This window comes from Bos taurus, chromosome 5, assembly GCF_002263795.3.
Source record: "Bos taurus isolate L1 Dominette 01449 registration number 42190680 breed Hereford chromosome 5, ARS-UCD2.0, whole genome shotgun sequence".
In the NCBI taxonomy this organism is placed as follows: domain Eukaryota; kingdom Metazoa; phylum Chordata; class Mammalia; order Artiodactyla; family Bovidae; genus Bos; species Bos taurus.
The window spans coordinates 100,123,835-100,145,902 of NC_037332.1; the positions used below are offsets into that span (position 1 = coordinate 100,123,835).

At 40.5% G+C, this 22,068-nt stretch overlaps 1 protein-coding gene and 1 non-coding gene across 7 annotated transcripts; both read left to right on the forward strand.

Moving 5' to 3' along the window:
• Nucleotides 1–1,113: 1,113 nt before the first annotated feature.
• LOC509972 (C-type lectin domain family 2 member D11-like) lies at nucleotides 1,114–19,800 on the forward strand. 6 transcript variants are annotated; one of them, XM_059887079.1, is made up of 6 exons: nucleotides 1,114–1,878; nucleotides 4,874–12,991; nucleotides 13,090–13,218; nucleotides 16,270–16,445; nucleotides 17,017–17,123; nucleotides 19,138–19,800. In XM_059887079.1, exons 2-6 carry the CDS (start codon nucleotides 12,937–12,939, stop codon nucleotides 19,256–19,258), a joined length of 588 nt encoding a protein of 195 aa, XP_059743062.1. In that variant the 5' UTR covers nucleotides 1,114–1,878; nucleotides 4,874–12,936; the 3' UTR covers nucleotides 19,259–19,800. The 6 variants fall into 6 exon arrangements, 5 of the variants coding, with proteins under 5 accessions (XP_059743062.1, XP_059743061.1, XP_005207154.1 ...); XM_059887078.1 differs by lacking the exon at nucleotides 1,114–1,878 and adding an exon at nucleotides 4,416–4,560; XM_005207097.5 differs by lacking the exon at nucleotides 1,114–1,878 and having other exon boundaries at nucleotides 4,416–12,991.
• Nucleotides 19,801–21,612: 1,812 nt separating this feature from the next.
• MIR12002B (microRNA mir-12002b) lies at nucleotides 21,613–21,676 on the forward strand. The gene has a single exon (NR_162363.1). It is a non-coding gene; the product is annotated as a microRNA mir-12002b (primary transcript).
• The last annotated feature ends 392 nt before the right edge of the window (nucleotides 21,677–22,068 follow it).

A 22,068-nucleotide genomic window follows, 5' to 3' on the forward strand; every position in this document is an offset into this window, starting at 1 on the left:
TATATTTGCTGCTGCTGTTGTTTAGTCACTAAGTCCTATCCAACTCTTTTGCAACCCCATGGACTGTGGCCCACCAGGCTCCTCTGTCCATGGGATTTCCCCAGCAAGAATACTGGACTGGACTACCATTTTCTTCACCAAAGAATCTTCCTGGACTGGGGATTGAACTTGTCTCTCTTGCATTGTCAGGCAGGTTCTTCATCACAGAGCCACCAGGGAAGCCTGATGATGTATTTAAGATCTTTCAAAAATAAAAATGGAGTAACTATGGTTCACACATACAAAATGGAGCCAGATGGCCTTAGGTGGAGGTAGTTTCAGATGCATTCTTGCATCTGAGAACTTGCAGATGCATCACTGAGAACTTAAACTTTCTGAATTATATCAAACTCAAGACCATCACCAGACATTTTCAAAACAGTATCTGCGAGCACTGCCAGGTACAAACATAGTTTCAAAGCACCTCCCTCCTACACCTGCAAATGTGTAACCATCCTGAACCCCAAAACAACTCCTGTTTAAACAAGCATTCTTATTTCTTCCCAACTCTAGTCCTAATTCCTGACAATTTATATAACCTTGTAGTTTTTGGCCTTTATAACCTTTCCTCATTTTGTAGCCTCAGAACGTAATAGCCTGGGGTTTTGATCTGTGTATGATCTCCTGAGAACAGTGGTGCGAACAAACCACAGATCAACACCTTTTAGAGTAGGTTTGTGTGTGGGTGGCTACACACAACAGGGTTTCTGTTCTCAGGGCTCTTGGTTACCACAGGTTGAACCTCAGAGAGACAGAGCCTTGTCCCCATCTCTGCTAGGCCAGGGAGACTCGCAGGCTGTGGAGATTTATGCAGACGTTCTCCTGCTCTGCTAGGAAGGGACCCAGCGTGGCAGACAGCCTGAGCAGAGGGCTGTCCTCTTAGATCCACTGTTAGTCCACCAGGTCCCCATCAGGCGTTTGGCAGGTTGGAAAGGAGCCAAAGACCCTTCAACCGCAGGCATCCTGTTTACAAGTGTTCTGACTTCCTTTTCTGCCTCAACATCCTGAGAAATGAAACACGGGAAGTGGGGCGTAACATCTAGGGCGGAGCGCAGAAGATGGAGGATGGGGAGGGAGGGTTATATAGTACCATCTGGGGTACCATCCGGTCCATGGGCTTATTTTCCAGACCCTGCATCCGGTGTTTTCCTTAGAACTTGGCAGATGGTTGGGACCTGGATGTGGGAGACGGCTGCAAATGGAGAGGGATGTGGTCGCCCCACAGAGAAGCTGAAGCTGCCGGGAGAGGGCAGTGGTAGCAGCCCTGAGATGCCGCATCCCCGTTTGGCCACCTCTGCTGCTGCTGCTGCTGCTGCTGCTGCTGCTAAATCGCTTCAGTTGTGTTAGACTCTGTGCGACCCCATAGACGGAAGCCCACCAGGCTCCTCCATCCCTGGGATTCTCCAGGCGAGAATACTGGAGTGGGTTACCATTTCCTTCTCCAATGCATGCACGCCTGCTAAGTCGCTTCAGTCGTGTCTGACTCTGTGTGAGCTATGGACAGCAGCCCACCAGGCTCCTCTGTCCACAGGAGTCTCCAGACAAGAAAATGGAGTGGGTTGCCATTTCCTTCTCCATTGGCCACCTCTGGTCCAGAGCAAATTCATAGTGAAAGAAGAACCGCTACCACCCAGAGGAGAAGAGAATGAAGAAACTGCCTTCTTGGTCTCAAACAGGTTGCAAACTCTCCAGGCCTGTTCCAATACGGGGTGAACATCTGGCCTGGTTGGGTGATTTGAAAAAATTTGACTTGATTTCTCCCCAGATGACGGTGCGCCTAAGCCGCCCTCTTCATAGGAGTTTGCAGAACTTTAGTGGGTGACGAGGAGATTCCTTAGGGTAAGCTCGGTGGTCTAGGGATTAAGGGCTTTGAAAGGCTGAGAGAGGGTGGAGGCGTTCTTAGTGACCTGGTCCAGGGTCTTTCCCCTTTTTATTTCTCTGTCTGCCTCACTCCCAGGATTGTGTCATTATTGAAAAGTTGAGATCCCTTTGGAACTGCCTGAACTCCGCTCATTTCCAGAAACACAAAGGTCCCAGGTTCTTGGGGAGACTTGTCTTTCAGCTTTGTCTGAAGAGCCTAAAACTCCCTCTGGCAGAATAAGAGTGTGTTTAAAAAAAAAAAAAAAAGGTTCCCTTCCTGGTGTCATGCAGGTTGAGTGTGTCACCTTTTTCATAATGTATTGCTTTTATTAACTGAAATTTCAGAAACAAAGACCTGATTGAGAAGAGGCGTTTTTTGGCTGGATTGTTAGAGCCCCAGCTTGGAGATACAGATGATACAGATGTAGCTCTGAGTTGTGACTGACAGACTTAAAAAAAAAGGAGGAAGTTTGTTTATTTTTTTAAATGCGAGAAGCCATGGGTTCATTACAGAGCTTGTTTCTCAAGCATTAAAACTTCAGTTGATGAGAAGTGAAGTGTGTTAAGGATTGGTTGCACGAACACAGGAAAGGGAGGGAGGGAGATCTTGAGGGTGACTATAAGATTTCTCAGGGTACCTTGAGGTCACAGGAATTGGCAGATGTTGCTCTGTCCTTTTGTGTGGTACAATACCAAGATACAAAGAAGTTCTAGTTCTTAAATTCTGAAATCAGACCCTCGCCTTCCAACTCCATTTTTGTATGCTGAACACTTCATTATAATGATTATTATAATTACTCTATTACTCTAATTATAATGATCACTCTATTATAATTTCAATTTGTCATTGCTCTTAGCTCTGTCAGGTTTTCAGTGGTACTATAAACCGTAATCTTTTAAAATGTCCCTGTCTTGACTAGACACCAGAGAGGACACTAACCTTGCCTCAGCCATTCTGGAAAATCCATCCAGACCTCTCCCACACAAGACCCAGGTACCTGCTTCATCCTCTTCATCAGAATTTGCAGAGCTTTTGTTTCTCAGCACCTACCATAGTAGTAAACAATCTGCAGATATTTGGTGACTGGATAAGAAGTGATTAGTAATGCAAAAAATATGGAAAAAATGAGGCTGCCACTCTGACTAGATACATTACACAGCTGCTACAATAGATAACCTCCTGAATTTCATTGATAGCACAGTGTATGTTTACTTATCACTCATGTAGCTGTGAAATATAGGAGGTTCTAGTTAGAATGCAGCTTTCTTCCACGTGGAAATTCAGGGACATAAGTTTCTTTTATCTTGAGGCTGTGCTACCTCTCAGGTCTCCTTGTTGTTATTGTCTTTTCATGAACAGAGAAAGGTAAAGGTTTTTGTGAAGATATGTCTGAGCTTAGGTGGCCTCAACCTGCAGGGACTTGAAACAGGACTTTGGTTTCTGGCCAGAGATTGAAGTCAGGCCAAGTGCTGAGTCCTGGCCATTAGGATTCATTTCCAGAAAATGAATTTCCACAGAGAAACCAAAACTAGTGAAACAAGTGAGACATTTATTAGGAGGGAAAAGAGTACATGGCATAGGCACACACTGGCAAGCCCAGAGCGTCGGGTCCTTGTGGTAGTCGAATCACTTTTATGCGATTTTCTTCTGGGTTTCCTTTGGCCAAACGTCTTGCTTTGGCTGGTTCTGAGTCCATATTTGGTGATTATCAGTGTCTTCCCAGGTGTGTGCCCACATTTCCTAGCCAAGATGGCTTCTAGTGAAGAGGCCTGTGGACAGGTTGACATTACTCCTTTTTTGATCCACAAAGAGTCTTGCTGCAGGTGTGTTCTTGGAAAGGTCCTCTGGACCTTGAGAATGAGAAAAGTACTATCTCATTTCTGGGCAGGGCTTAGCTCCTCCTCCTCTTTATCTTGGGATACCTGTCCACAGGGGACAAAATCCAGCTATACAGCCCCAAGTCCATTTAGCTCCTGCCTCATGTACATTTCCAACAGCACAAGAGATGACTCTAAACATGGCCACCTGATGTGAAGAGTCGAGTCATTGGAAAAGACCTTGATGCTAGGAAAGACTGAAGGCAGGAGGAGAAGGGGATGACAGAGGATGAGATGGTTGGATGACATCACTGACTCAGTAGACATGAGTTTGAGCAAGCTCCAGGAGATGGTGAAGGACAGGGAACCCTGGTGTGTTGCAGTCCATGGGGTCATAAAGAGTTGGACATGACTGAGTGACTGAACAACAAAAACATGTACATTTTTGGAAGATCTGCACCCAGTGACATAGTGACATGATGCCGTTCAGTTGCTAAGTCACGTCCAACTCTTTGTAACCTCGAGGACTGTAGCATACCAGGATCCTCTGTTCTCCATTATCTTCCAGAGTTGGAAGTTCACTTTCACTTTCATCAAGAGCCTCTTTCGCAATGAGAGGCGGAGTCTGAACTTGGAGGGTGCTAACTCCATCCAGTTCAGGTAGAGTCTGAACTGGAAGGAAATGTTAGCAGAATTTCCTTTCAATTCACATTTCCTGCTTTGCAACTACTGAGAAAAGGTACCACCAAATGCTTTTTTGAAACATGACAATGACAGAGGTGTCTTTAAAAATCTTAGAGACAGACTCTACCTATAGAGTGAACATGGAGCAGTGGAGATCTGGTAAGGTAAAATTGATAAACTTTGACATAACAAAATGGTAGTTGTGGAAGGGAGTTCTTATACTACTGACCACTGACAACAGAGGAGAAATTGTGCTTCAGAAGTATCAGTACTTCACAGTTAACTTTCATAGAAGGAGAGATATTTTGAGGGACTAGAGGTGGGTGAGAGGGAAGGTGTGTAATTGTTATATTAGTTATTCTGCTACTAGTATGTTACTTAAATATTACTGCACAGTGAATTATGTTATAGGAGGTTAAGAGAAAAATGGTCTTTGGCTTTTGTTTTTAATTAGTCTTTGTATTTTCTCCAGGTTGCTGGCCACTTGCATCCTGGAAATTCACATTATGATGTTAAGTAATAGATTACTGTATTTCAGAGGTGATGGCAAACAGACACTAATAATTTTGTAATACATGTACTAATAAAAGTTGCCCATACCTACTGTATAGCACAGGGTACTCTGCTCAATATTATGTAACAAACTAAATTGGAAAAGAATTTGAATAAGGTAAAATAAAATAAGATAAAATAAAATTTTAAGTAAATACAAAAGTATGTTTTCTTTCCATTGGGCACAAATTTCCCTGCAAAGTTTCCTTTTTGAATTAAGGGTAAATGTGATTTTCAGTAATATCATTAAGTGTTTCAGCTGAAATCTATTGAGGCTCATTTATGTGTCCAAATAATTTTCTTTGTCTTTCCCTCTATTTCCCTCTTTATGTCCCTTTCTCTTTCTCATGGAGTCTAGTGTACTTCTGTTATTTATATATAGTTATTTATGTATATATAGTATATATAGTGTACTTCTGTTATTATATCTCTCTCTTATTTTCATTCTCTGATCCTTTGATCATAGTGGATCTTAAATGGCTAAGCTTTATATCATCCTTTTCAGAGTACATTACCAAAGTAGTTTATATAATATCTTACCAGATATTGTCAGTAGTGATATAAAAATATGAACATCTTTTAAATATAATCATTTTAGTTAAACAGTTTTGATTTAATGAGAGCATCAGAGTATTAATGTAACATAGTGATTGATTATTAAAAGTATTTGTTGAAATATAGTACCTATCTGGTTAATGTTATTATCAATATCACTGCATTAAAAAAAAAAATTGTAACCTCCTGTCATTCTCCCCTGATGTTAGCCAAGAATTAATTTCTTACTGTTCTCTAAAGAGACTTTTATTTAATAAAGCCATGAATAATTATTGACAAAATAAAAAGGTTAACTGCAAAAACTAGGACTATTGGTGAAACTGTTTGGTGTCATTAGAGGGGCTCCAAAGAGCTCCGGTACCACAGTTCTTTATCTTTGATCCCAGAAAGAATTCAGTGAGAGGCAAAGTGATCCATAAGTAAACGTGAAAGTCACAGTCGTGTCTGACTCTTTGCGAACCCGTGGACAGTAGTCTGCCAGGCTCCTCTGTCCATGGAATTCTCCAGACCAGAATACTGGAGTAGGTAGCCATTTCCTTCTCCAGGGTATCTTCCCAACCCAGGGATCAAACCCAGATTTTCCATACTGCAGGCAGATTCTTTACCATCTGAGTCACTAGGGAAGCCCTGGTGATAGATAAGAAGTGATTTATTAGAATAGAACACTTGTGAGGCTTTCAAGTAGGTGGGCAGTGTCCTCCTGCACTGCAGAACTTACTGGGCTACAGCTTTATAATCAAAGGAAAAGTAGGTGGGGGAGAAGACCTCTGTCTTTGCTGAGTACATGTCATGCTTCTATCATCAGCTAATCCAGGTTGATCAAGAGTTTCCTTTGCCTAGATGGTCAAGCTAAGTCCACAAATTTTTTTTTTTTTTTTTTTTTTAATGTGTGCAGAGAGCATATCACAAGAATCGTTAACTTACTGAGCTCACTGCACAGGATTAGGGTCTCACTGTGCCACTGTTTTATTGTTTTGGAATGTGTCTCATGCTTCTATCACATGATTCTGTTCTAGACAAGTCTGCTTGGTTTTGTGGTTAAGCAAATCTGCTTTCTTGAATAATCATTAAATTAGAGTGGTTTCCCATATATTGCTTTTTGCTTTTCTTTTGTAACTGAAAAACAGATGTGGAGGTTCAGGGCAGGACTAAATCCATCTATCAGCAATCCTTTAGCATTTTTATTTTATAGCAAGTTTAATGAGAAAAAGAACGTAGTTCATACATGTTTGTACTTTAGTCCAAGAAAAAGAATTCCTTTTACTGAACATCTAATTTCTGCTAAAATATGCATTTTCTTCTTTTTCTTTCCTTATCACCTCTCACTGCATTTTATTTTTTATCTGGGACAACAGGATATTGAAGTTATTGAGACACAGGGTTCATGTTTAATGAAAAAGAAAGTTCTTAAGGAACATTAATATTTTTCTAGTTAAGCCAAGTGCTTATGTAGCTGAAGCTATTTGACCAATGCAAATGTGAAATCTTTTTTTTTTTTTAATTTAAACTTTCTGAAAACTAAGTTTTCTAGTATCTGAAATTAAAGTTAAAACCAGTAGACCTGTAATATGATTCACTTCTCTGTTTTTCTGTGACATAATTTCTAATACCACTTTTTCAAACTAGAAATTTGAAGGTTATTGTGTTCAGAGTGTAATATAAAAGCCATATGAATTTAGAGAGAGACAGGAAGAGGACACACCACAGGAGAGTGTACAGGAGGAAGACATTTTCCTCTGCTCTTCTGATTTAAGAATTAAGTTGACATGAGACAGATAACAATTAAAAATCAAACAACAGCTTACAGACTGAAACATACATGCAACTTAGTGTTGAGAGTTAACTTTTATTTATGGGAATTTTTAGGGCTTCAAGCCTGAAAGACAATGTCTCATGTAACCCCATAAAAACTGCTATGAAGAGAGGGGGGAGGAGTCAGGTTATGTAGAAGTTTGGAACAAGGGACAGGTAATCTGAACATCCAAAGATTATTGTGATTTAAAGAAAACCAGATATCCCAAGCTAAGGAATGTAGTGATTTCTTTGTACTAGAAGATGCAAGAGTCTGGGCTCACTGAAATCATTCCCTTGATATGCACCTCAGCTGTCTGGGGCTGGTCTCCTGCACTTGTCCTTAGTGCTTACGGCAGGGAGTGACTGCACTTAATGACTGCCAGGTAGGAACCATCATTCTCCTTCCTAAGCACACTCCAGGCTCAGAATTTCACATTTGGAGGGTCAAAACTGCTGACGGCTGTGACATCCTTGTTTATTGATACGGCAAGAAATTCCACATCTCAAGTTGAATCATATGTATACATGAGACAGACCCAGGAAAACTGAGTAACTCACCAAAATGGCCAACAGCTTCACCTTAAATAGCATCTTCAGCTAAAGACAAAAGATGTTGGGGGTAGTGGTTTGGGACTTCAGAGAAAAGGAAATAGAAATGGAAAAGCAAAAGTTTGATGAATAAATGTTTGCACGGCTGTGCAGAGACAAAGATCTTTAGGGCCATGATGGACTCTGATCTCTAGGCCCTGCCCAGTCTCCCCCACCACACTCAGGCCCATATTCTTTGCAGGTATTTCTGGTGATAGCTCTCTTTTAAACAGCCCCTCTATCTAATTTTTTTTAGACAGATAGGGAGAAGATCAAAGATTCTTCCTGGATTTTGGGTGCTTTGCTGATTTCCAGGTTGAAATAATCTACATGCTGAAGAGACATTTTTGGGGTGGCAAATTTTATTTCCATACAAAAAAACAGAACAGAAGTAAGTAAGCAAGAAAGAGAAATGAAACATGGAACAATGGAGGGTGTTAGGAGAAAGATATAGAGAAATAAAGAAGAAGAAAAAGGGAGGACTTTTAGAATACCGTACTTAGTCACTCAGTCACGTCTGCCTCTTTGTGGCCCCATGGACTGTAGCCCACCAGGCAAGAATACCACGACCTCCTCCAGGGGATCTTCCCAACCCAGGGATCAAACCCAGGTCTCCTACATTGCAGGCAAATTCTTTACCAGCTGAGCTACCAGAGAAGCCCCTTTTAAAATATAAGTAAGGGGCAAATAGGAGATTCATTGGAGAGAGGTAAGGGGAGATTCACATCTTACTCTTCTAACAATGAAAAAAATTGTGGAAATGGAGAAAGCAATGGCACCCCACTCCAGTACTCTTGCCTGGAAAATCCCATGGATGGAGGAGCCTGGTGGGCTACAGTCCATGGGGATGCTAAGAGTCGGACACAACTGAACGACTTCACTTTCACTCTTTGCTGTCATGCATTGGAGAAGGAAATGGCAACCCACTCCAGTGTTCTTGCCTTGAGAATCCCAGGGACAGAGAAGCCTGGTTGGGCTGCTGTCTACGGGGTCGTACAGAGTCGGACACGACTGAAGCAACTTAGCGGCAGCACCAGCAAACTTAAAAAAGTATTCACAACCTAAAAGTTGAGAGTATTACCGAGCCCAAGTTCACTCTGCTCACCCCTGACAATAGGCTAATGAATCTGAGAGACAAGGTGTTAAGGCAAGGAATATGACTTTATTCAGAAAACTGGCTGACCAAGAAGATGGCTGACTAACATCTCGAAGTAACCATCATGTTGGGGTCTGGATTCCAGGTTATTTTATGGATCAGGTGGGGAGAGATGAATCAAAGTAAAAAGAAAATAATTGATTTTTGTCGGTATCTCATAGAATAGCAAGCCTCATGCAGAGGGATGTGTTAGTTTCACTTCTTTACATCAATCATGGGTGGTGTGACATGAAATATTTGCTGTGATATCAATAAACAAAGATGAAACAGCTCTGTGCAGTTCTGGCCGCCAAATATGAATTTCTCAGTCACGCTGGTAATCAACAGGGGAGGGGTGCCATTTCCCACACAAAGAACAGGAATGTCATAGCCCTTCACAGATGAGAGGAGTCAGACTCTCTCCCTGTGAGCCAAACTAAGGCACCCTCGCCCAAGAGGCAGGCAGAAGTGGGGCAGGCAGGGCTCCCTGAGGCAGGCCAGTGTGTATGCCTGTAATAACAAAAGCAGTGAAATGAGAGTTAAAGTCGAAGAAACAGATCCTGTATGGAGTCAAAATTAACCCTTCCTGGTTACGAGAGTTATGTTTTATTCAGTGGGAACTTTTAGAACTTAAGCCAGGGAGAGAGCATCTCAAATAACCCTGAGAGAACTGCTCCAAGGAGGCAAGAGAGGAGCCAGGTGGTATAGAAACGTTGCAACAAACAGCATGTAGCCTTTGAATATCAAAAGATGTTTTTGTAAAAAACCAGATATCCCAGGTTAAGGAATTTAGCACTTTTCTATGTATGGGAAGATGCAAAAGTCTGGTCTCACTGAAATCATTCCTTTGATATGCACCTCAACTATCTGGGGTCAGTATCCTGTGTTTTCATATCCTGAGTTCCTTCAGGGCTCAGCATAGAGAGTGGCTGCAGTCTGAGGGCTACTAGAAGGAGGGATTTCTCCTCTTCCTGAGTTCCCTCAGGGCTCACCAGCTCACCATTCTATGATGACTGCGATTGCTGATTACGGTGGCATCCTTTGCTTACTGTTATGGCCGGAAATCTTCCATTTCTCAGAAGTCATAACATACGGAATTTCAAGACAATTTTGCTTTAATGCAGAACCAAAAGAATGAAGATGGAAAGTTTCATATGGAGCCAAAATCCAAATGCCATTGTATAGCATTTAAAGAAGTCATTCCTATATTCCCCGCCGCCTAGCATTTAAACTGAGGCTCCTGAACATTCTAGGAGATATAGGTGCAATGAGTGAAATGTGGCAGTTAAAAGAAAGTTAGCAGGAACTTCTTAAAAGTATAATTAACATTCAGTAAAATTCATCTTTTGGTGTACATTTCTATGAGTTTTGACAAATACATATAATCATGTGGCTACCGCACAATAAGAGTACCCCCCACACCCCTTAACACACACACACATGCTCTCTGTATATATTTCTTTCCTCTCTCCTCATCATTTGGCAACCAATGATTTGTTTTCTGTTTTGAAACTCTTGCATTATAAGAATGCCTACAGAGTCAGGCTTTTCTCACCAGCATAATGCATTTGAAATTCATTTATATTATACCGTATATCAATAGTGTAGACTTAATAAAGAGAGACATTATTCACAAGGACTATCACCATAGGAAACACTCTGTGAAAAAGATTCTCATTTTTAAGTAAGGCAAGGAGGGGAACAGAACACTGTTTGGAAGGGAGAGTGAGGTGGAAGAGCAGGTGGCATTTCCAAAGTCACACTTCTCCCTTGTGTTCTAGGAACATGAGGTAGTGATCACACATGAGTTGGGAAGCATCTCACTGCTTTCTTTAGTGCCTTTTTACATTTTCAAGCAATCCAGAGTTTTTGAGGTCTTTGGGGAAGAGAAAGTCTCAGTAAAATTTACTGAGTCAAAGCAAAATAATAAATGAGCAATTGTAAGCATGGAGTGAAGCTTTTCTTTTTCTTAGTACAAAGTGGTCTTTATTTACCTTTTTCCCAGCTGAAGGATATTTGAATTGTTGCCAGTTTTTGGTGACAATAAATAAAGTTATCATAAATGTTCAAGTATAGGTTTTTGTGTAAATGGAAATTTCCATTCCTCTTGCATAGATACCTAGGGATGGCATTGCTAGGGCATGTGATGAGGTTATGTTTGCCACACCTCACTGCCAAGCTGTTTTCCAAAGTGGCTGTACTGTTGCATTTTCAACAGTTTATGAGAATTCCATTTGTATCATTTCTTCACCATCATTCAGTTTTGTTATTGTATTTGCCACTCTGATACACATCTTGTGGCAGCTCACTGGATTTTATGTTTCCCTAGTGACTAGTTGGAGCTTTCCAGGTGGCTCAGTGGTATAGAGAATCCCCCTGCCAAGCAGGAGAAATAGGGTTGATCCCTGGGTTGGGAAGATGCCCTGGAGAAGGAAATGGCAAACCATTCCAGAATTCTTGCTTGGGAAATCCCGTGGACATAGGCACCAAATCCTACAGACAGAGGAGCCTGGCAGGCTACAGTCCATGGGGTCGCAAAACAGTCAGACAAGGTTTAGAAACTAAACAACAACAATGACTGGTTGTGTTGGTTTCTTGATCCATGGGAGCCAGCAGGAGTGATAGGAGCTGCCTATGGCCACGCAAGTCCACAGTCCCTAGGGTGAAAGGTGGCCTGGGTTACCAGGAGCCTGCCAGGAGTCTAATTTCACAGTAGTCACTTGGCTCACTGGAGCTGGCAGACACTGGGGAGAGGGGACCTTGGTTAGTGAGTCTGCAGGGTGTCACCCAGGGCTGAAGGAGTCAGACTGATGTGATGCTAGAGCAGGTAGACCTGGAATCTGTAGTGAAGTCAAGCACCGTTTTACTCTCCTTTTCCCACAGGGAGAGGGTCTCTCTCTGTGCTGGACTGCAGAGTCCTGAGGGAAGGGTTTGGGGGGCCTGGTCCCCAGGAGTTCACCAGGAGGCAAGTGTCACAGGAGCCCCACCTGGAGCTGCTGGAATTGGAAGGTGCAGTGGGAGACAGGAGCTTGGCTCCTAGGAGCCCACAGGAAACCCAGGGTGGAAGCTGTCTGTGACTGCATTATGTGCCAGAATTGCTGGAGTGCAAGGAGCTGGGATGAGGCAGGGAGTGGGTGTGCCTGGAATACTTGTCTCTTGGGAAGGTATTTTCATGTGCAGATAATTTTCAAATTATTTCTAGTGGGAGGTGAGTGAATACCATGTCTAGAAACACTTTCACTTCTTCCTAATCTCTATATGTCTTTTATTTACTTTTATTGCCTTTATTGGCACTGATAGAACCTCTAGGGAAATGTTCAATTGGATTGGTGAGAACAGGCATCCTTGCCTTGTTCCTGACCTTTAGAGGAAGGCATTCACTTTTTCACCATTAAGTATCATGTTAGCTATACTATTTCTATGAAAAGTGAAAGTTCAGTTCATAATTTGCTGGGCTTTGTTATTTGGGATGACTCATGTTTCTCCACATTTTATGTCTATGCCTGCATGCATGCGTGCATGCTAAGTTGCTTCAGTCATGTTTGACTCTGGGCGACCTTACGGACAGCAGCCCACCAGGCTCCTCTGTCCACTGCATTCTCTAGGCAAGAATACTAGAGTGGGTTGCCATTTCCTTCTCCTTTTATGTCTATATCGATGGTCTTATCCTTGCTCTTCTCTTGTTCTGTTAATGTGATGAATTATATTGATTAGTTTTTTAATGTTCCTCTTAGAACTTCTAACCAAATTTGTTATTTGTGGAGGTAAATCTGGATTGTGTGCATGTTTCATTTTCATTCTGATTTCTAGTCTGTCTGTCTCTTACTCTCTTATTAGCTCTTCTTAGAATAACTGGAAGACTCTCCAGGGGAAAAATACTGTTTCTCTTATCTCTGGGTCGTTTTTAGGCCATGGCCATCTCTCCTGGACTTGGACCTTTGGTGAGAGATTTTGGCAATAGGGGAGGTGAGGTACAGTGGATTTTACATGTTGATTCTGTGATAAATTTAAGTTTTTCTTTTAATGCTTCCATAAAATTGAGATTGTGACATTTCTATTTATAGATAAAGATCTCCGAAAGAAATGCCTAGCAATTATATCTCCTGTTACACCTGCCAAGTTTTGCTGCTGCATCCTGATTATTTTTATACTTGTAGCTCTATATTTGGTGACACTTTCTGCTCTTCTGGCAGGTGAGTTCCCTGTTCTCCAAACTGTACCATGTTCTTTGCATATTCACATTGTCAATAAGTATTTACTGAGCTCCATTATGTGCCAGGGTGTGTGATATGTTTGAGGTATATCAGTAAAGAAAACATAAAATATTCCCAGGGAACTCCTATTCTATTAATAGCAGGAAGATGCAGATATTCTAATATAAGGTAACAGATTGACATGAATATAAGTGTCCAGGGTAAGCCTCCTTGACAAGATGACTTTTCAGCAAACTTGAAGGAGATGAAGGAGCCATGTGGCTATGTGGAGAAAGCACTCCAGATGGCAGGAACAAGTAGAATGAAAGGAAGAATCTCTTGGTAGGTTTGGGGAACAGCATGGAAACTTCTACAGCTGAAGCAAGGTGGGAATGAGGAAGAGTAACGGGCTGGGGGTCAGGGAGGTCACAGCCTAATGAGGCAGGTAAAGACTTGAGCTTTTAATCTGAGCGCAGTGGGGGGTACCAGGAAAAGGGAAATTGTAGGAGAGGAATGCCATGATCTAAATTTCATTAGAATAAAACCATTTTGACTGTTGGAAGAAAAGTTAGACTTTGGGAACACCTACTAGAGTAACCTTATAGAAATCCACACCAGAGGGGACTGTGGCTTGGCCCTGGTGATAACAGTGGAGGTGGGACCTGGTGGCACAATCTATCTCAAAAGTTGAACCAACAATATTTCCTATCAGATTGCATAAGGGAGGAAAAAGTGAGGTTATGAAGGAAAAACACTTATTCTTCCCATAGCCTATACTCTGATATCTTGCTGGTTTCAGAGCATCTAACAAGGGCCCAAATATTTTTATACATATTTAACAGAAATACATATAAAGGAGCATTTCCAGAGACACTGGAAATACTACATCGTATTGTGGTACTAAAATCAATAGTTGAACTATGCCATGTTTTGTCTACTAGAAGGTTTTATACCCCTAAGAGATGTAGCATAGTAAAATCTAGGAAAGGTAAGGAGTTTGCCTTTCTTTTGTCAAGAGTAAGAAGGACTGATATTAAGGAAGATGTGGGGAAAAGGAAATCTGTATGATGCTAACAAGGCGTACTACAGGAATTAAATGCCACAGAAATTGATTTCCTTAAAACCACTACTCTCCATGGACCCCTGAGAAGAGAGATGCACAGATTCTGTGCTTGAAGATCAGTGGATGATGGCTTTTGTGCCTGAGATAAGACTGTTAGTGATGACTCTGGGAGGCAACAATCAAATGTACAATATGTACTTTAAGACTGACCTCAGGGGAAAAAGTCACCATATAAAAAATATATATATATATATATATATATATATATATATATATATATATATTCATATGTTAGTTTTTCACAGAACATCTTTCCAAGGCAAATTCTCAATCTAATAAAATCATTTATTAGATTACTACACTAAGCTAGTGGTAGCAACTACCACTAGCTTGCACTCAGCAAGCGACCACAGATCTCAATGTTGCATTTTCCAAGAAACCAAAAAAAGAAAAGAGATCTCAGAGAAGTCTGCTCTTCTGGCAAGCAGCAAAGTACAATCACTTTTCCACACACTAACTAGCAGTTGGTATTTTATAAATGGTTAAAGCTGGTAGCATTTAACGAGGCATTAGAGATATTAGTTGGAAGTTCATTCAGTTCAGTTCAATTCAGTCACTCAATCGTGTCCGACTCTTTGCGACCCCATGAATCACAGCACGCCAGGCCTCCCTGTCCATCACCAGCTCCGGGAGTTCACTCAGACTCACGTCCATCGAGTCCATGATGCCATCCAGCCATCTCATCCTCTGTCGTCCCCTTCTCCTCCTGCCCCCAATCCCTCCCAGCATCAGAGTCTTTTCCAATGAGTCAACTCTTCGCCTGAGGTGGCCAAAGTACTGGAGTTTCAGCTTCAGCATCAATCCTTCCAAAGAACACCCAGGACTGATCTCCTTTAGGAAGGACTGGTTGGATCTCCTTGCAGTCCAAGGGACTCTCAAGAGTCTTCTCCAACACCACAGTTCAAAAGCATCAATTCTTGGGGCTCAGCTTTCTTCACAGTCCAACTCTCACATCCATACATGACCACAGGAAAAACCATAGCCTTGACTAGATGGACCTTTGTTGGCAAAGTAATATTCATTACAGCTCAGCAATTCTGCATATAACCCAGAGTTGGGTGGCCTCCATAAAGAGTGTTTAGTACATAGACAAGCATCTGAGAATATGACTCTGGAAGCAAAATAATATGAAATTGTGTAATGGATGGTGCCAAAATACATATAAAGTAAAACTGTGCATTCTGATAAACAAACGCATTGGGCATGGAAGACGTTTCTAACAATCAGTCTGCCTATAGAAAGTAGGTCCTGTTCAGATTTTAAGAAAAACAAAATGCTGTTTGCACAGCCATAAAAGTACAAGAGTCTAGTTTATATTTGGCCATGTTTTTCTTCAAACTCCTCATTTTGGAATTTAGTTTTGCTCTACTTACATATATGAACACATATGTGTATATATGTACATACATACATATGTTATATATATAAAAAAAGACCAACCTCAGGATGGTAAGTGGAGTAATAGGTAAAAGGGATGAGAAAATTTATTTGTTATGCTTCACTGTGTCTGTCCAACTTTTAGTGAGAAGCAGAGAGCTGGTTCCACAAATCTATATGTAATGAATGGTGCCAACACACATATAAAGAAAAACTATTCTTTGGGAAAAACAGAGTTTGGGCTTGGAAGACATTTCTAAGAATCTGTCTACCTATAGAAAGTAGCCCCTTTTCAGATTTTAAGAAAAACAAAATGCTATTAGCCAAGGCCATAAAAGTACAAGAGTCTAGCTGTTCTTTGGCATGCTTTTCTTCAAACCCCTCATTTTGGAATTTAGTTATACTGTACCTACATATACATGTACACATGTGTATCTATGTATATATACATATGGAAAAAAAGACTGACCTCAGGATGGTAAGTGGAAAAATAGATAAAATGGATGAGAAAATTTATTTGTTATGCTTCACTGTGTCTGTCCAACTTTTAGTGAGAAGCAGAGAGACAGACTTACTCATTCTGTATGTCAGCTGCCCAAAAGGATGGATTGGATTTGGGAGTAAATGTTTTTATTTTTCTGAAGACTCAAAGAATTGGACATTCAGTCAGACATCCTGTACTTCAGTGGGAGCTGTTCTTGCTCAGTTTGAAACTGAGGAGGAGTTGGTAAGTAATATTTTTGGATCATGTTCTTTGTTAAATACTTAGCCCCTGAGAAGGATATAGGCCGCACAGGGTGACAGCTGAAAGAAGAGGAAGGATCCCATTCCAGGCAGACTTGGGGGCCTAGAGTGCATATTAGTGCCTGATATTTCTTGGGTATGTTCTCTGCCTGGAACCCTGTGAGACGATTTGGACACATTCTCTCATGTAATCCTCATAGTTAATCTTCAAATTAGATATATTGTTTCCATTGTAAAAAGAAGTATGGTAATCATGTAATTTATCATCCAAGTTGGGACATTTTGGGGAGTGAAAGGGACAATATTATGTTGGAACCACAGGCATAACCTGGGACTTTCCCAGTCAAATTGAGATGTGTGATCACTTTAATGTAATTTAGGATCAGAGACATTTGTGTGACTTAAGCTGAGAACTGGGCACTAGTCTTCTCCCTTCAATGTCTAAGCTTCTCAATCTTACCAGGCTGTCATCCAAAGAGAGAAGGCTGGGGGCAAGAGGACTCAAGGGTAAAATGAAGGAGACATGTGTTTTTGCTTTCTGTGTTTTATAATAGAACTTTCTGAGAAGATACAAAGGCATTTTTGACCATTGGATTGGCCTTAGCAGAGAATCATCACATCATGCTTGGAAGTGGACAGACAACTCTAAATATAATGCCTCGTAAGTTTTAGACTGCCTTCTATTCTATGTGCATATGGGTGTGAGTTGTATTTATGGGAAGGTAAATTTAATATCATGGAAAGTTTGCTGCACTATGAGGTATAAAATAGAAATCCTTTGTATGCTCTTCTGTTTATTATCTGTGCCTTTGGGAAAACTTTATGTATCATGTTTTTAATTGAAATCTTTAGCATGATGACGACACTGGACATAGTTCTTCCGCTTTCACCCACTGACTTTAACTGTGCTGAAATCCGTATTTAGAATGTAGAGAGAGCAGCTGAGGTACTCTGGGATCCTACCATCTTGGAAAGCCACTGAAGAGTTGGTATCCACAGACCCTCAGTCCACTCTGCCCGCTGCCCTGTCCATTCCTGAAAGGAAGGTCATCAGAGAACCAGTGGGAATCCCTCCTGTGATAATTTATCCCTGGAAGGAACTTAGGAACACATCTTGGGTTGTGAACACTTCAGTGGGAATGTGTTAAATGTAACCATTACTTTGGAGCATATAGAATATAAGGGGCAATCACTTCCCGCAATCAAAGCTAAGCCCATTTAAGAATTTACTAGTAAGCACATATGTTTATTTTCACACATGTATGAAACAGGTCAGGAGAACACTGAAAATCATGTGTGATATATTATGTGATATAATTAAAATAATCAGTAAACGATCAAAAATAAGAATAGAAAAGAGTTTTATTTGAGCCAAGTTGAGGACTAGCCCAGAAGCCCACTTCCCAGATTTACTCTGAGAAACTGCTTCAGAGAAACAGGGTTTCTGGCCCTGTTTTATATCTTGTCAGAAAAGAGAATATTAAACAAGTCAGAGTTACATTTCAGAGTTACATTCCTTCAAGGTTTTGCTTTAAAAAAAAAAAAAAAGAATAGACCAGCAAGTACATGGTGGGTCAATACGGCATTGGCAGCTGGGAAGGGAGTCTTATCATCGAAGCAGGACCAGCATTGGTGTCTCAAGAAGAGGGACATTTAAACTTTATTTTTACTTTGGACATTCTTTACTTCTGGTCAGTGTGCCCTTTTGATTAATAATTAATGTAGATGTACAGTGGATGTTTATTATGGTACAGACAGACCTTTGTAAATTAAAGAAAACCAGATATCCCAGGTTAAGGAATTTAGCACTTTTCTATGTATGGGAAGATGCAAAAGTCTGATCTCACTGAAATCATTCCTTTGATATGCACCTCAACTATCTGGGGCCAGTATCCTGTGTTTTCATATCCTGAGTTCCTTCAGGGCTCAGCATAGGGAGTGGCTGCAGTCTGAGAGCTACTAGAAGGAGGGATTTCTCCCCTTCCTGAGTTTCCTCAGGGCTCACCAGCTCACCATTCTGTGGTGGCTGCTTTGCTGATTACTGTGGGATCCTTTGCTTACTGTTATGGCAGGAAATCTTCCATTTCTCAGAAGTCATAACATATGGGATTTCTAAGACAATTTTGCTTTAATGCAGAACCAGAAAGAATGAAGATGGAAAGTTTTACATGGAGCCAAAATCCAAATGCCATTGTATAGCATGTAAAGAAGTCAATCCTATATTTCCCCCCCTCCCTGCCTAGCATTTAAACTGAGTAGATTTTTAATATGTCACAAACAGACTATTTTATAGCATAATATTCAAGTTAAGTGATGTATAAGCCAGAATGACTTACCGATATTTCAGTATGTGACAATTTGTTTTATCACCACCCATGGCAGCAGTTCACTTGGCTACAACAGTGAGCCCTAGTTAAATACCTAGTCTATAACATAATTGACTTTGGGATGGATGATGATAATCTTCCAATATTCCAGTAGCGACTTTGAGAATATAAAAGGAACTGAATACAGAAATGGTGTATACTTACTCAGAAGCCTTATGAGCAACAGATTTTCATTTTTCTCTTGTCCACATTAAAAATACCTGGAGTTGGGGTGCTAAAGATCATAGAGGAGGAATAAATGTAGATGTCCAGCCTATGCTTTTTTAACATTTTTGTGTTTGGTTTTAGGTTCATCATCACAGGAGATGGGGAACGTGGCTACCTGAATGACCTTGGAGTTAGCAGTGCCAGAAGTTATACAGATAGAAAATGGATTTGCAGCAAACAAATAACGTCTGCATGTCCTTAAATTCTTCAAGGCGTTTTTAGGGAATTTCACACACCATCCCTAAGAGATGCATTAAAAATTGTTTATATATAAATATTTTATTATAAATGTTTATATATATACATTATAAACAGTTGCTCTATTGCTTGCTTGCCAAAAATATCAGCAATATTTATTCATAGTGTTTGTTAACCGCACAGAAGCAAGCTATACTTGAATGAGATAGGGATTTGGAAGAGTGAGATTCTAAATTAAGTAGGTGTTAAATGAGTTGATGTTTATGTTTTGAACCCATAAATATTAATGAATTCCCTTTTTTCTATACAAACAGCACTTTTTTTGCATATATGGGACCTTAAAACGACAGATGTGGTGGTTCAGGGTAGGAATAGAGGCTAAATCCATCTACCAACAAATACTTTAGCATTTTTATTTTATAGCAAGTTTAATGAGAAAAAGAAGGTAGTTCATGCACATTTGTACTTTAGTCCAAGAAAAGGAATTCCTTTTGCTATATGTCTAATTTCTGCTAAAATAAAAATTTTCTTCTTCTTCTTTCCTTATCTCCTCTCCCTGCACTTTATTTTTTATCTGGGACAACAGGATATTGAAGTTCCTGGGTCACAGGGTTCATGTTTACTGATAAGAAAGTTCTTAAGGAACATTAATATTTTACTAGCAAACCAAGTGCTTATGTAGCTGAAGCAATTTGACCAATGCAAATGTGAAATCTATTTTTTTTATTTAAACTGTTTCTGAAAATTAACTAAGTTTTCTAGTACATGAAATTAAAGTTAAAACCAGTAGACCTGTAATATGATTCACTTCTCTGTTTTTCTGTGACATAATTTCTCACACCATTTTTCAAACTAGAAATTTAAAGGCTATTGTGTTCAGAGTGCAATATAAAAGCCATGTGAATTTAGAGAGAGACAGCAAGAGGATACACCACAGGAGAGTGTAAGGGAGGAAGACATTTTCCTCTGCTCTTCTGGTTTAAGAATTAAATTGACATGAGACTAATAACAAATAAAATTCAAACAAAAGTTTGCAGACTGAAAAAATACATACAACTTAATGTTGAGAGTTACCTTTTATTTGATGGGAATTTTTAGGGCTTCAAGCCTGGGAGACAATGTCTCATGTAACCCCATAAAAACTGCTCTGAGGAGAGGGAGGAGGAGTCAGGTTATGTAGAAGTTTGGAACAAGGGGCAGGTAATCTGAACATCTGTAGTTCTGGCCTCCAAATATGAATTTCTCAGTCGTGCTGGTAAGCAGCAGAGGAGGAGTGCCATTTCCCACATAAAGAACAGCAATGTCATGGTCCTTCACAGATGAGAGGAGTCAGACTCTCTCCCTGTGAGCCAAACTAAGGCACCCTCTCCCAAGAGGCAGGCAGAAGTGGGGCAGGCAGGGCTCCCTGAGGCAGGCCATTGGGTATGCCTGTAATAACAAAAGCAGTGAAATGAGAGTTAAAGTCACAGAAACAGATCCTGTGTGGAGTAAAAATTAACCCTTCCTGGTTACAAGGGTTATGTTTTATTTGGTGGGAACTTTTAGAACTTAAGCCAGAGAGAGAGCATCTCAAATAACCCTAAGAAACCTGTCCAAGGAGGCAAGGAGGGGAGCCAGGTGGTATAGAAACGTTGCAACAAACAGCATGTAGCCTTTGAATATTAAATTAGGTAGGTGTTAAATAATATGAGTTGATGTTTATGTTTTGAACCCATAAATATGAAAGAATTCCCTTTTTCCCACACAAATGGCACTTTATTTGCACACATGGGACCATAAAAATGACTATGATAGCTGAAACCATGCACAATTATTTTAATAACCAATGAGAAATGTTACAATTGGTTAACACATTCAAAATTCCCTTACTGTCAGTTCCAAATGTACATGGTCACTTTTTTGGACTTCCCTGGTGGCACAGTGGATAAAAATCTGCCTGTCAATGCAGCGGACACGGGCTCCAACCCTGGTCCAGGAAGATTCTATGCACCACAGAGCAGCTAGGCTCTTCTGCCACAGCTACTGAGCCCACTCGCCAGAGCCCGTGAGCCACAACTATGAGCCCGAGTGCTGCAGCTACTGAAACCTCACGCCTAGAGCCTGTGCTCCACTGCAGGAGACGGCACCACAATGAAAAATCCACACACTGCAGTGACGGTCCAGTGCCGCCAAAAACTAATAATTAATTAATTAAATTAAGAAAACACATATAGAGAGAAATTTTTAACACTACTAAGACTAGGGACTTCCCTGGTGGCCCAGTGGCTGAGACTCTGCTACCAGTGCAAGGGGACTGATGGATCCCTGGTCAGGGAACTAGAACTTGCATTCTGCAAGCAAGAGGTCCCACTCGCGGCAACTAAAGATTCCACATGCTGTGCAACAAAGTGAATCAGATGTACCTCATGTGGAATCTTTAGCTGTGGCATGTGGGATTTTGCTCCAGTAATAATAAATTCTCCATTTACCACAATAAGTAGGAAATGAAAGAAATCATGAAATTGGAAGAAAAACAAACAAACTAGATTTTATATGCTAAAATGAATCAAAGATCCCACATGCTGCAACTAAGATCTGGGGCAGCCAAAAAAATTTTAAAATTACTAAGACTAATCTTTATTTTAGATTCTGTATTTTAAGGCATTAGAAATACTGTAAAGGTGCCTTTTACACTTTAATTCTCAGTGTTTCTGTTTTAAATTGCAGTGTGCTAAGTAAACATTATACCTATAAACAAATACCAATATGTTTTTTACACTTTAATGGATTTTAAAAATCCTGCTTTCACCCCATTTAAATCACAAATACTGAATT

Bases quoted from the DNA above. Each gene is read 5' to 3' on its own strand.
- LOC509972 (XM_002687834.6), top strand. From the start codon at position 4,482: ATGACAATGACAGAGGTGTCTTTAAAAATCTTAGAGACAGACTCTACC. The intron at 4,561-13,089 runs GTAAGGTAAAAT...TTCTATTTATAG, and splicing joins CATGGAGCAGTGGAGATCTG to ATAAAGATCTCCGAAAGAAA. The intron at 17,124-19,137 runs GTAAGTTTTAGA...GTTTGGTTTTAG, and splicing joins AACTCTAAATATAATGCCTC to GTTCATCATCACAGGAGATG.